General features: G+C 44.9%; 2 protein-coding genes across 4 annotated transcripts; both read right to left on the bottom strand.

The window, feature by feature from the left end:
• Window positions 1-3,762: 3,762 nt before the first annotated feature.
• LOC130520458 (fragile X messenger ribonucleoprotein 1-like) lies at window positions 3,763-7,585 on the bottom strand. Of its 2 annotated transcripts, XM_057024163.1 has the most exons (9): window positions 7,413-7,585; window positions 6,397-6,481; window positions 5,314-5,366; window positions 5,129-5,222; window positions 4,971-5,042; window positions 4,663-4,803; window positions 4,346-4,532; window positions 4,204-4,263; window positions 3,763-4,113 (listed from the first exon to the last, which is right to left on the bottom strand). In XM_057024163.1, the coding sequence occupies exons 2-9, from the start codon at window positions 6,400-6,402 to the stop codon at window positions 3,944-3,946; spliced, it is 783 nt and encodes a 260-aa protein (XP_056880143.1). In that variant the 5' UTR covers window positions 6,403-6,481; window positions 7,413-7,585; the 3' UTR covers window positions 3,763-3,943. The 2 variants fall into 2 exon arrangements, with proteins under 2 accessions (XP_056880143.1, XP_056880142.1); XM_057024162.1 differs by lacking the exons at window positions 6,397-6,481; window positions 7,413-7,585 and adding an exon at window positions 5,550-6,179.
• Window positions 7,586-9,434: 1,849 nt separating this feature from the next.
• Window positions 9,435-12,196, bottom strand: LOC130520460 (uncharacterized). 2 transcript variants are annotated; one of them, XM_057024165.1, is made up of 8 exons: window positions 12,071-12,196; window positions 10,985-11,037; window positions 10,800-10,893; window positions 10,642-10,713; window positions 10,334-10,474; window positions 10,017-10,203; window positions 9,875-9,934; window positions 9,435-9,784 (listed from the first exon to the last, which is right to left on the bottom strand). In XM_057024165.1, exons 1-8 carry the CDS (start codon window positions 12,074-12,076, stop codon window positions 9,615-9,617), a joined length of 783 nt encoding a protein of 260 aa, XP_056880145.1. In that variant the 5' UTR covers window positions 12,077-12,196; the 3' UTR covers window positions 9,435-9,614. The 2 variants fall into 2 exon arrangements, with proteins under 2 accessions (XP_056880145.1, XP_056880144.1); XM_057024164.1 differs by lacking the exon at window positions 12,071-12,196 and adding an exon at window positions 11,221-12,031.
• Window positions 12,197-14,674: the final 2,478 nt, after the last annotated feature.

Below are 14,674 nucleotides of genomic sequence, written 5' to 3'. Positions count from 1 at the left end.
AGCATAAATGATTGATAAAAATTCTGAGAATTGACTGATAAAAGAGGTGGAGTAATGGGGTGGTCTATAAACTGTTATGCTTAAAATCGGAGGGCTGCTAAAAACAAATGCATGATGCTCAAATGATGTAAACGTATTAAAAGAGACCTCGCGTGAAGACATTTCGGTCCTTGTTATTGAGGCGGTTCCACCTCCTTTCCTACCCCCCCTTGTAGAAAATAAAAAGTTAAAATCTGGGGGGCAAGCCTCTGTGAGAACAGCAGGTGCATCAGTGCCAAGCCATGTCTCAGTAAGGAGAATACCATCAAGGTTTTTGTCTAAAATTAAATCGTTTATTATAAAAGATTTGTTTAAAAGAGAGCGCACGTTCAGCACGGCCATCTTTATGTCCGCGCCGGACGTGCACTCATCATGTCTTTTTATAGGAATAATAAAAGCACTGTCACGTCTGGGAACAGTCCTGGATTTCTGTCTGTATGAAGTGATAGTGTCAATGGAGTGAGTGATCTGTGATGTTGATGGCAGACATGGGAGTAGTGGTGGAGGGGCATAATGGTGGGGCGTGCGGGGGGTGAGCCTATATGTGAGTGTGAGTGGGGGGCAGAGTGTTGGCGTGCATGTGTTCTAACCAATAGTCAGGAGGTGGGTGTTGCGCAGGAACGGACAGTCAGGTCAATGTTCAAAGATAGAAGCCGGGACCCCTCATGGTTTGGGTGAAGGCCGTCCCGTTTAAAAAGATGGGGTCTGTTTAAAAAGGCAGCAAAATTGTCAACGAAGGGGATACTGTTGCCCAAGCAGTACCCCTTCAGCCACAGGTGCAGCTGGCGGAGGCGGCTGGTGACGACGTCACCGTAGCGAGGTGGGGGAAGCGGGCCGGAGATAATTAGCCGCTTCCCCGTCTCCAGCAGACGGTCCACCAGGGAGATGAAGTCCTGCTTCAGAACCTCCGACTGCTGAAATTTGAGATCGTTGATGCCGGCTTCCAGAACCAGCGTGGAGGCCGAGGGGTGCTGTGCACTCAGCTGCAGGGCCGAGGATGTAACCTCCGCAACACGGGCACCGGGATGACAGAAGGTCCGGCCGTCGTGCACCGCCACGTGCCTGACCATTGAGGTCCCGACCACCAGCAGCGCGGGGGTGCGCTGCACCTGAGTGGCCGCCTCTGATCGTCTTGGGGTGCGGCGGTGGCGGCGAGGAGCCTGGGGATGGTGGCGCCGGGTCGTGGTTGCTCCTGACCAGGATGGTAGCGGAGAGCCAGGTCGAGCGGGCTGACCCTGGTTCCTCGTCTGGTGAGAGCCAGCTGGACGGACAGGACCAGGAGGCGAGCTGGAACAAGCGCCCACGGGAGGGAAGTCCTGCAGGCTTAGGATATCGTACCTGTTATCCAGTGGCAGATACGGGGGCGGAGGAGGGGGAGACGGACGGGCCCTAGCGCCCCTGGCCACCACCGACCAGGGTTCCTTTGGTTTGAGCGGTGTTGAGCTCACTGGGGCTCCTGCTTCGTCCCTGGCGATGAAACCCTGCGACTCCATGGGGCGGAGGAAGGAGGTGGAATGAGCCGCTCCTTTGGGCATGGCTCCCTGGTGTGCCGCGGGACCCCGCCGGTGCTGTAGCTGGAATTTCAGCGTTGATGGACCGGTCCATGGCAAGGTGGTGTCATTCATGGCCGTCGTGCTCCGGTCACCAGTGCCGGATGCCTTCAGGAGGGCGATTTGTTTCGCCTGAGACATAGCGACAGTGGAGAGGTCCAGTAGGTCGACCCGCAGACCCTGTCCCTCGGACCTCAAACGGGCGATGTGTTTCTCCTGGGTCGAGGCGACAGCAGATGACTCAAGTATGAATTTGTCCCTCTCCTTGAGTTCGGACTGGAGCCCGGAGATGCTCTCCCTCAGTTTGGAGAACGTGGGGAGGCAGGACTCACACACCGCCATCATGCCCGCAGCCTGAGCTGGGGGACAGCCGCACTAGGCACCGTGCCAGCACACGGAGGTGAGCCCAGGTTAGCACCGTGGCTAAAAACAAGCCGGCGCTAGCAGCGGGCAGGTGACTCCGCGAGATCGTTAAAACTTAAAAATTTTAAGATCCTCCGCACCGATGTCTGCTCTTCAAAGTGTCTGTGTTCCGTGTAAAATCGTAACTCACGGTCTGATGATCTCTGATGTTCCTCCTGTCGGACGCGATGTTAGCAGTCCGTCCGGTTAGCAATCCGTCCGGTTAGCAAACCGTCCGGTTCAGTCCAAACAATCAATGACAAAGTCCAATAAAAAGACGACTTTCATCCAAAAGTCCGTCCTAATTCATATCGCAGGAAATCCAACTTGATGTGTATGGACCAGTGTTCAAACCGACATTAATTTCTGTTTTATTACAAGAACATTGATCATCAGCATAAGCGCGTCAGATCGTCTCACTCACATCAGGCAAGTCTGATGCCTTGAGAAATAAAAGTTAAACTGTTTTCTCTGCCATTTCTGCTCTGAAAAAAACAAAACAACAACCCCACCACAAAAGAACTGAACAGATGGATCGTGTCAAAAAAAATTCGTATTCATTAAAAAATTCCAACAGTTCACTCAATTTTTATCTACACTCCTGATAATTGGCACTTGACACAGAGAATTGTACTTTTTTTTTTTTAACTTAGCAAAGTACTCATTGGTCAAACATGGTAATTTAACATCATCTCTAGAAATTGTCCATTCGTTAAGCTACACTGTTCAGATCAAAACTGATCCTGAAACAGTGAATTGTATTGGAATTTCTATTTAGTAATTGTCTGTTTCTGAGAAATAAAAGAAAGAAACAGTCTAGTGGTTGGAGACATTTCTGTGTAAAAGCCAAAGTCTCATTAGGAGCCCTCTGATGGTTGGACACCTCAGTGAGATTGTGGTCTGGATCCCTGAAGTACAGGGTGGTGATGGTGCCCACAGCTCCAGTCCTTTCCACTGTTACCGTCTTCGATCTCAACGCCACAGGCCTAAAAGAACACCGTGAATGAACCGAGTGGACTTTATCTCAAAGTATCACGCAGGAAATGTGGTGGCAGCAGCGGGTCAAATACCTTCAGATGTGAAGCTACTTGGGCCAGAGGGCTTCTGGTTATGGATGGTCAGCGGAGCCTGAAGTTGGATGCTTTGCTTTGGCCTCAAACTCCTGCCCCAGCTGGTGAAGGTTGAACTACTGCTGGCCAAACCCCAGAGCTTTACGGTTTCCCTTAAAATACAAGAAATGTGTTTCCGCGCCGCCGCAGGACACAAATGAAACACCCATAGTCTGCCTTCTACTCGCATCTTCTTCAGCCTGACACGTGTCGATATGACCTACGGGTCACGGTAACTTCTGACATCCCTTGAAAGTGATGACCTGCATGCCGAGGGTCGTGGTGTAGAAGTTGACCGTGTCTGTCACACTTCGCACGGTTAGAACTAAATGATCTAAATGGCTCGCTTCAACCTGGCAGGTTGTTTTTAACCTGAACCCCGCAACAGTGACTGTCTGTGAAGGAAACAATGATTAAGATGTGCGCCTTCAATATAGCTGTCAAGAAGATATAAATGGCGTTAGCGAAACGACGCCACTCCGTAGCCAAAGGAAGTACGTACTGCAGCCAGTATCCACAAATCTGCTCCGATCCTTGTGTAAAAAGAATTGACCTACTTTATACGACATTACCTTTCAAATCTCTGCCGATTTTTCACCCGTTAATAGTTAGCTGCGCTTTATCTTTCATATAATAAGAATATAATGTTCGGGATCTGAGGATTGGGGTTAAATGAATTAAGGTTGGGCTTTTATTGCATTTGAATTTCACCATGTGACTCAAATCATCACTAAACACAGGAGCAATTTCAGATTTTAGTCACAAATACAAGCAATATTCATGAATTTCAGGGGAAAAAAAATGGATCATTTAAAATGAAGCAATTCAAAAAAGAAAAACTGATTAGGCCATTGCCACCCATCGGCTGCCAAACAATCGGAACAGGCAGAGTCCCTGTGGGGTGATCCTTATTTCTTCGTCGTCGTACTCGTCATCCATGGTGTATTCACGCAGTCGACGCTGGCAGTTGCGACGACGGGCGGGTTTTTTGACCTTTGGAGGCTTTGGCTCCACTAGAACACAATTATAAAAGTCTGTTAGTGTTTAGAAGTTTCTCCCTTCCTGGGACTCGCATTCATTTCACAACAAAGCCAGATACTTACATTTCAGAGTCCAGACCGGCTGGTCTTCGTCGGTTTGCCACAATTCTTCAGTGTGTTCCCCTGTTCAGAAACACCATCCTCATGATCATCACCATCTAATCTATTGCTTTCACATGTGAATTATGGGTTCATTTCTTCTCACCAGAGTCTGCTGGCTGGCCGCTGTGGGCCTCACTGCTCAGACACTTCTGGTCTCGCAAGCTGCCGTTTCCTGTTGTGTGGGCCCTTTGCTCGCTAGAACCAGCATATTCAGTTGGCTGACCGCCGTCGTCGGCTTGGGTCTGACAGCCCTGATCCTTGGTCTCTGCTTGTGCGTGGCACTGCTCCTCCTACATGGCCAGGCAGAGGAAGACATGGATCACATGTGTTTGACAGCTGTCAAAGCCAGCCTTTTCACATCTGCTTGTGCACTTCTTCGTGTCACCGACAGTATGTGGAGCGTACGCTCTGAGCGCTCACCTGCAGTCTGACTCTTGGCTCTTCTAAGCAGAAGAGCTGCATGAGCATTTCTACGGTGCAGAAAGTGTCCGTATTCTTATTCCTGATGGACCCTGATTTGACAAACTCCTGGAATCCATCCATGTATTCAATCAGATACCACTGGGAAAAGTGTAAGAAAGGAAGCTTTTTTATTACCATCCCTCTGAAAATGAATAATTAGTAGTGAAGCTGAATTTTTTTTGTGCTTTTTTTTAATTTTTTTTTTTAAATAATCCACTCCAGCTTCTGAGTAAGGGCTTCTGATTCTGCAGCAACATCTGAATTACCTCTCCTATAATCATTTTGATCTGTGCCAGCCACCAGCCAAATGGTTCCTGATCACCAAGCCTGGAGAAAACCTGTGAGACAATGGACATAATAACTGGTAAACTACAACTACCAGACCTGAGTTAATTGAATCATCAGTTATACTGGTAGTTCTCACCTCCACCTCATCTCCAACAGCCACGTTACAGGAGAAATTTGGAGGAGGCAGCCGCCGCACAGAGTCACAACACACAACAACTTCCTCCTGTGGACTATAGATAATATATGTTAATAATCAAAACAAATAATACATCAATACACTCCAGACGTTTGAGATGTTTAAAGAAAAAGCATTACACTTACCTGTTTTCATAAACTACTGTCAGAAGCTTTCCAGCAATGGACTTGATTTGGGCCTAAAGAGAAAGAACCAGTCACAGTATTGACAACATTCAAACACATGGTGGTTAAATAAGTTTACAATTCTTAACAACTGAGTATTGAACTAACAAATGTGTGAAATCCCAGCTGTGAGCTAGTGAATATTAAGTATACAGGTGCTTTTGCTGAGATCATCTCTAAATTGAGCAGCGCCTCACCTCGTAGAAGGCGCCGTTCATCCCTTCTACTTCAACGTTGACTTGAACCATGTTGGAGCTTGTTTCTTTTGTTTGTCTCTTAGTTGGTTTGGTTTAACTAAAAATCTGGAGCTTTGCTACTTTATTTAGGCTAAGGCTCTGACCCTCATTAAATAAATTGCCTTTGATTTACTTTGATCTTTGATCTTTGCCAAAGCAATAGAGACTCTGCCCTTTGATAATGCTGCTATGTTCGGGCCATCATACCCGTGTAGACCTGTATTAAGCTCAGCGTTGGCGGCGCCACGGGGAGAAAATGGACACCTTTTTAGGCTCCGTGCGAAGAACTGGCGGCTGGTGTTGGTGCAGTACCATAACCAGACCGAAAGGTGGCGCTGATGAAATTTACCACAATGCTTCTGTGTCAAACAAAACTGTCTGTGTCTTTTAATATGTTCCTCTGCAAACTGAACTTAACACACAAACATGTCATAAACCTGCTGGGAAATGTACTTATTCCATATCAATACTCACTACAAACACAACTCATCCTCAGAGAGAATAATCTCTGCATTCAGAAATAATAAAAGTCTCAAAGATTACCTGGTCAGATCAAAGGTCATTTCACAGATTGATTGGAAACACGGCCCACAGAACCATTATTTTAAAACAAGAATAGGTATTTGATTCCCAAAAGCAAAAAGTATTCAGAACTGCAACACAAGGAAACTTTCCCCCCCCCCCCAAAAAAACCTGTGTATAGTTAATGTGTTGCATACACTTTGATAAAAAAGATGTGGGAGAAACAAGACTGACAATACATGTACGGTTTACTTGCCATAATATCATGAAATGAGAAAACACTGACCGGCATGTTGTCCAGCACGTCATCTCCCCTGGCTGGGATGCATTGCAAGCCTTGGTTTTAGAGTACAGTCCACACTGGTCCACGGCTTAGAGAAGGAGAGTGGAGAGAGGCTGCATTTATAAATGAGGTACTACACATCCAAATGGCCTTACTTACCTTTTAAAAAAAACAACAACCCTCATTCCTACTTTTTTCTCTCCCCCACTCTCTCTGTTTTCATTTTAACTTTTATCCATGATTTAACTTTTATCCTAACCCAATTTTAGCCCTAGTCCTAACCTAACCTTAATCTAACCCTCTCTACCTGGGATCTCCTTGGATGGCTTCACTCCAGGGGGCACTGGTAGGATGAAGCTGAGGCCTAGCTCCATCCTACCTGGAGGAGCTAGTGACACCTTACCAGCCCAATAGACCGCTCCGCTCTCAGAATGCTGCTCGACTTGCGGTCCTCAGAGTCTCTAGAGGTAGAATGGGGGGGCGAGCATTTAGCTACCAGGGCCCCCTGCTGTGGAACCAGCTTCCTGTCCAGGTACAGGAGGCTGACTCCATCTCTACTTTCAAGATTAGGCTTAAAACCTACCTCTTTAAAAAAGCTTATTATCACTAATTCTGGAGTTGCACTTACTATCATAGACAGACAAATTAGGTTAACATCTTAGTTATGCTGCTATAGGCCTCCAGAAACCCAACCCAACCCAAGTCAAGTCAAGTCAACCCAAGTCCTCTCCTCTAGCCAGCCCTACATGAGCCTGGTCCGTTTTCCCTTGCTACTGTTGCTTGTTTGGGGTTAGGCCCTGGGATTGTGTAAAGCGCCTAGAAACAATTTTGATTGTAACAGACGCTATATAAATAAAAATTGATTGATTGATTAGCGTAATGCTAACATAACATTGAGAATCCCATTAACCTGCTAACCAGTTAGCACGGCTTGCGTTCTTCAGTTGGCACACTAAACGCAGTTCCAAAAATCCACCATAGTTGAGTTATCAATTTTTTAAAAAGCAAGCAATACTTACAGACATGTGTTTTTTTTAGGGATCCAACAGAACAAAGGTGAACGATGAAGAGAAAACACAGCTTGCCACAGATCTTTCTTCGCGCTTTTCTTCCTTTGCTACAGGAAAACTACGGTAAGTCCACTTGGCCAAAAGAGCGGTGCCGTCAACCTAATGGAACTCTTAAAGGAGCGGCACTACAGAGTAACCAAACTATTTGAGAAACCAAACGAAATCGAATGAGGGTCTCAAATACACTCTTGGGCACGCCTATTCAATTCATTTGGACTTGGGGCCGCTTCATGAATCTGAGGCAAATTAAAGGGCCAGAGAATATGAGTAAGCAGGTGACAAATAAAGAAATTGCTGCAACATACTGAAAGAGTCAATATATTTTATTTTGTAAATGGAGAACAACTTTTGCACATAAATTCACACATAGACTACGACTGTAATAACGTTAGTCCAGGCTGAACGTAAATTAGACACCATAAGAATCAGTCTCGCTCAGCCATATCACAGATACGATGAACAGCAAAAGGAAGCGTTTGGACTTGCTCAGCTTAGTATTTAGTGACAGATTAATAAGATCACTGAAGACAAATTTTGGGAGTGTGTTCTGGTGGGAGATCGTTACTAAAGCACACTTGATACTGAAATAAACCAAGAGTTGTACAACTTTGGATGAAACTTTTAATCCATTTGATCAGTATGCCTTGAGAAATAAAAAGTTAAACTGTTTTCTGCCATTTTTGCTCTGAAAAAAACAAAACAACAACCACCACAAAAGAACTGAACAGATGGATGCGTGTCAAAAAAATTCGTATTCATTAAAAAATTCCAACAGTTCACTCAATTTTTATCTACACTCCTGATAATTGGCACTTGACACAGAGAATTGTACTTTTTTTTTTTTTTAACTTAGCAAAGTACTCATTGGTCAAACATGGTAATTTAACATCATCTCTAGAAATTGTCCATTCGTTAAGCTACACTGTTCAGATCAAAACTGATCCTGAAACAGTGAATTGTATTGGAATTTCTATTTAGTAATTGTCTGTTTCTGAGAAATAAAAGAAAGAAACAGTCTAGTGGTTGGAGACATTTCTGTGTAAAAGCCAAAGTCTCATTAGGAGCCCTCTGATGGTTGGACACCTCAGTGAGATTGTGGTCTGGATCCCTGAAGTACAGGGTGGTGATGGTGCCCACAGCTCCAGTCCTTTCCACTGTTACCGTCTTCGATCTCAACGCCACAGGCCTAAAAGAACACCGTGAATGAACCGAGTGGACTTTATCTCAAAGTATCACGCAGGAAATGTGGTGGCAGCAGCGGGTCAAATACCTTCAGATGTGAAGCTACTTGGGCCAGAGGGCTTCTGGTTATGGATGGTCAGCGGAGCCTGAAGTTGGATGCTTTGCTTTGGGCTCAAACTCCTGCCCCAGCTGGTGAAGGTTGAACTACTGCTGGCCAAACCCCAGAGCTTTACGGTTTCCCTTAAAATACAAGAAATGTGTTTCCGCGCCGCCGCAGGACACAAATGAAACACCCATAGTCTGCCTTCTACTCGCATCTTCTTCAGCCTGACACGTGTCGATATGACCTACGGGTCATGGTAACTTCTGACATCCCTTGAAAGTGATGACCTGCATGCCGAGGGTCGTGGTGTAGAAGTTGACCGTGTCTGTCACACTTCGCACGGTTAGAACTAAATGATCTAAATGGCTCGCTTCAACCTGGCAGGTTGTTTTTAACCTGAACCCCGCAACAGTGACTGTCTGTGAAGGAAACAATGATTAAGATGTGCGCCTTCAATATAGCTGTCAAGAAGATATAAATGGTGTTAGCGAAACGACGCCACTCCGTAGCCAAAGGAAGTACGTACTGCAGCCAGTATCCACAAATCTGCTCCGATCCTTGTGTAAAAAGAATTGACCTACTTTATACGACATTACCTTTCAAATCTCTGCCGATATTTTCACCGTTAATAGTTAGCTGCGCTTTATCTTTCATATAATAAGAATATAATGTTCGGGATCTGAGGATTGGGGTTAAATGAATTAAGGTTGGGCTTTTATTGCATTTGAATTTCACCATGTGACTCAAATCATCACTAAACACAGGAGCAATTTCAGATTTTAGTCACAAATACAAGCAATATTCATGAATTTCAGGGGAAAAAAATGGATCATTTAAAATGAAGCAATTCAAAAAAGAAAAACTGATTAGGCCATTGCCACCCATCGGCTGCCAAACAATCGGAACAGGCAGAGTCCCTGTGGGGTGATCCTTATTTCTTCGTCGTCGTACTCGTCATCCATGGTGTATTCACGCAGTCGACGCTGGCAGTTGCGACGACGGGCGGGTTTTTTGACCTTTGGAGGCTTTGGCTCCACTAGAACACAATTATAAAAGTCTGTTAGTGTTTAGAAGTTTCTCCCTTCCTGGGACTCGCATTCATTTCACAACAAAGCCAGATACTTACATTTCAGAGTCCAGACCGGCTGGTCTTCGTCGGTTTGCCACAATTCTTCAGTGTGTTCCCCTGTTCAGAAACACCATCCTCATGATCATCACCATCTAATCTATTGCTTTCACATGTGAATTATGGGTTCATTTCTTCTCACCAGAGTCTGCTGGCTGGCCGCTGTGGGCCTCACTGCTCAGACACTTCTGGTCTCGCAAGCTGCCGTTTCCTGTTGTGTGGGCCCTTTGCTCGCTAGAACCAGCATATTCAGTTGGCTGACCGCCGTCGTCGGCTTGGGTCTGACAGCCCTGATCCTTGGTCTCTGCTTGTGCGTGCCACTGCTCCTCCTACATGGCCAGGCAGAGGAAGACATGGATCACATGTGTTTGACAGCTGTCAAAGCCAGCCTTTTCACATCTGCTTGTGCACTTCTTCGTGTCACCGACAGTATGTGGAGCGTACGCTCTGAGCGCTCACCTGCAGTCTGACTCTTGGCTCTTCTAAGCAGAAGAGCTGCATGAGCATTTCTACGGTGCAGAAAGTGTCCGTATTCTTATTCCTGATGGACCCTGATTTGACAAACTCCTGGAATCCATCCATGTATTCAATCAGATACCACTGGGAAAAGTGTAAGAAAGGAAGCTTTTTTATTACCATCCCTCTGAAAATGAATAATTAGTAGTGAAGCTGAATTATTTTTTGTGCTTTTTTTAAATTTTTTTTTTAAATAATCCACTCCAGCTTCTGAGTAAGGGCTTCTGATTCTGCAGCAACATCTGAATTACCTCTCCTATAATCATTTTGATCTGTGCCAGCCACCAGCCAAATGGTTCCTGATCACCAAGCCTGGAGAAAACCTGTGAGACAATGGACATAATAACTGGTAAACTACAACTACCAGACCTGAGTTAATTGAATCATCAGTTATACTGGTAGTTCTCACCTCCACCTCATCTCCAACAGCCACGTTACAGGAGAAATTTGGAGGAGGCAGCCGCCGCACAGAGTCACAACACACAACAACTTCCTCCTGTGGACTATAGATAATATATGTTAATAATCAAAACAAATAATACATCAATACACTCCAGACGTTTGAGATGTTTAAAGAAAAAGCATTACACTTACCTGTTTTCATAAACTACTGTCAGAAGCTTTCCAGCAATGGACTTGATTTGGGCCTAAAGAGAAAGAACCAGTCACAGTATTGACAACATTCAAACACATGGTGGTTAAATAAGTTTACAATTCTTAACAACTGAGTATTGAACTAACAAATGTGTGAAATCCCAGCTGTGAGCTAGTGAATATTAAGTATACAGGTGCTTTTGCTGAGATCATCTCTAAATTGAGCAGCGCCTCACCTCGTAGAAGGCGCCGTTCATCCCTTCTACTTCAACGTTGACTTGAACCATGTTGGAGCTTGTTTCTTTTGTTTGTCTCTTAGTTGGTTTGGTTTAACTAAAAATCTGGAGCTTTGCTACTTTATTTAGGCTAAGGCTCTGACCCTCATTAAATAAATTGCCTTTGATTTACTTTGATCTTTGATCTTTGCCAAAGCAATAGAGACTCTGCCCTTTGATAATGCTGCTATGTTCGGGCCATCATACCCGTGTAGACCTGTATTAAGCTCAGCGTTGGCGGCGCCACGGGGAGAAAATGGACACCTTTTTAGGCTCCGTGCGAAGAACTGGCGGCTGGTGTTGGTGCAGTACCATAACCAGACCGAAAGGTGGCGCTGATGAAATTTACCACAATGCTTCTGTGTCAAACAAAACTGTCTGTGTCTTTTAATATGTTCCTCTGCAAACTGAACTTAACACACAAACATGTCATAAACCTGCTGGGAAATGTACTTATTCCATATCAATACTCACTACAAACACAACTCATCCTCAGAGAGAATAATCTCTGCATTCAGAAATAATAAAAGTCTCAAAGATTACCTGGTCAGATCAAAGGTCATTTCACAGATTGATTGGAAACACGGCCCACAGAACCATTATTTTAAACAACAAGAATAGGTATTTGATTCCCAAAAGCAAAAAGTATTCAGAACTGCAACACAAGGAAACTTCCCCCCCCCCCCCAAAAAAAACCTGTGTATAGTTAATGTGTTGCATACACTTTGATAAAAAAGATGTGGGAGAAACAAGACTGACAATACATGTACGGTTTACTTGCCATAATATCATGAAATGAGAAAACACTGACCGGCATGTTGTCCAGCACGTCATCTCCCCTGGCTGGGATGCATTGCAAGCCTTGGTCTTAGAGTACAGTCCACACTGGTCCACGGCTTAGAGAAGGAGAGTGGTGTGAGGGTGATGTTTGGTCACCCGCGCTGTTCGTTTACTAGACTCAGATCAACCACACAGACAACAGGTGGCCTTGCAAGGGAGAGCCGACGAGCAGTTCAAGCTTCCTCTCTCAACTCCGCCCGTCTGCTGCTCGCTCTCCTCTTTTATTTGGTGCACACAAGATTTATGTCAACCTGACCTCATGATTCCTTCTCCGACTTCTCCGTGTCCTTGAACATGGTACCTCTCAGTGCTGGGTACCTAACAGCATCAACACTTGGTTCAAACACTCATACATTCCTTTTCTTAAACATTCCTTAAACATTCTAAATCTACTTACTATACTCACTATAGCATTGAAACGATAACAACAACAATAATTCTTCTCACATTTCCCTCCTGTTTATCGTTAAATGCGTCTAGATTCTCATTGTCAGTATTACATCATTTCATTTCATGAAATTTAAATGCATTACGTCATTTTCCTAGAAACACATTCTTACACTCAGAGTTCAACATGGGTACAGCTTAAGACATCTTAAACATTTCATTTACATCTTGCATCACATTTGTCCATTCTTCTTCTGGTTCCTCTTCATCGTTGTCCAGTAGAGATCGTTCTTCCACCTGCAGCAAAGTACTAGTAACAGCTGATCCCACGAGCCGGCCAATGCAACCCCGAACAAGAGGTACTACACAGCAAGCTAGTATGGCTAATACTAGCAGCACTATCCCTATCATCATTCCTATCTTGAACAACAGTTCCCTCCACCTTGACAACATCCCTGTAAGCCAGTCTGGTGGGGGACTACCATCATCAATCATAGCTCTCTGTAGTTTAGTTAAATTTTTCAATGCGCTATCTATCAGGTGACCGTCCGCATCATTCTCTGGGATGAACGTACAACAGTAATCTCCTACCATTGCACAAACTCCTCCCTGGGGGGCCGTTATGAGATCTAAGGCCATCCTATTCTGCATGGTCATCAGTCTTAGCGCTGTCATTTCTTCCTTGACTCCTGTGAGAGCAACTTTTGTCAAATTAGTAAATACTTTCAACTGTAATCAACTGTTTCCAATCTCAATATGTTCTTTCCTATTCCTAGCCACGGAAAGAGTGTCATGATCACTTTATTTCCGGTTGGCCAATGCTTAAACTCTCGTGGTACATCTGTGCCCCACACTGAGTCATGTGGTTTGAACTCGTCATTCAAATCTCTCCTGGAACGCAACTGTGGTGCAGATCTAGCATTAGCAGCATAAATTATGACTGTGTGATCCTTGAGATGTACTGGAGCACCACACTCCTGACCAGTTTGCTGGTAGGTCTGCATACGCATTGTGTCCACATAACCACCATCCCTTATTCACTAATTGCGTGCCTTTGTCTCCTGGCGCGAAAGCAGGATAGTTACATGTACAGTTATAACCTTCTGGACACCTCTGTGTTGAATGATTCTGTGTCCAAGCTGTGAAAGTAGCATAGCGCCACCATGTATTCAAACTGTAAGTGTGTGAGGACTCTGGATTTTGTTCTAACCACGAATGTTCTAAGTGGCTAACTATGGTGCGTTTAGCGCGCGCGTAGCTCTCATCCTGTCTCAGAGCATCTTTCTGTCCCTGATTACCTCCCTCCTGTCGGAAATTCCAAAGACCAAAACTCACGAGTCCCGCCGTCACAGCACTCACCACAATTAGGAAGAACAACTTCATTTCCTTTTAGCTCTCCTTCTCAGGTTCCGACGGGGTTCAGCCGTTGCTGGACCTATACAGGCCGTCAGCCGTTTACGGAGAGTCCGCCACTGCTCCCTCGCCTTCACCTGGAAGAATTTTCTGTTTTTTTACAATGTGAAAGGTGTATCCACGACAGTTCCCGTCCACTCGAACTGCAGTCTTTGTGGTCAGCTGTACTTGATAAGGACCTTCCCATCTAGGCGTGTTCCACCTCTTCCACACAAACTTCTTCACCCACACGTAGTCGCCCGGTTGAATGGGTTCCTGGGGGGTGGAATCTGTGGAAGACACAGGACTAGGCAGAACATTTACTGTATTCACACATCGGTTAAGTAACACTTTTTTCAGATAATCTGCTATTGTTTCTTCAACATGTTTTAGCTCATTTGTTGTTGCAAAGTATGGTAGGCAATAAGGCCGCCCATATAATGCTTCAAAGGGTGTGATGCCTGTTTTCTTTGTGTGGTGTTATGTGCATCCATAATTTCACCAGGTCGAGACAAAACATCCAGTTCTTTCCTGTCTCGTCCATACATTTCTTCAGTCTGTTCTTAATAGTTCCGTTGACTCTTTCAACCAATCCTGCACTCTGAGGGTGGTATGCGCAGTGATTCTTCAAATCAATGTCCAAAGTTACTCCTACAGTTTTCACTATCTCATTTACAAAATGGCTTCCATTGTCGCTCCAGATGACCTTCGGGATGCCAAACCTGGGAATGATTTCTCTACATAAAACTTTTGCTACTGTCAGTGCATCTGCTTTTGCTGTGGGGAAAATTTCTAC

Source organism: Takifugu flavidus, unplaced genomic scaffold, assembly GCF_003711565.1.
Source record: "Takifugu flavidus isolate HTHZ2018 unplaced genomic scaffold, ASM371156v2 ctg388, whole genome shotgun sequence".
Classification (NCBI taxonomy): Eukaryota; Metazoa; Chordata; class Actinopteri; order Tetraodontiformes; family Tetraodontidae; genus Takifugu; species Takifugu flavidus.
Note: the sequence above shows the minus strand (reverse complement) of the source record. Positions and strands in the feature narration are given on the sequence as shown.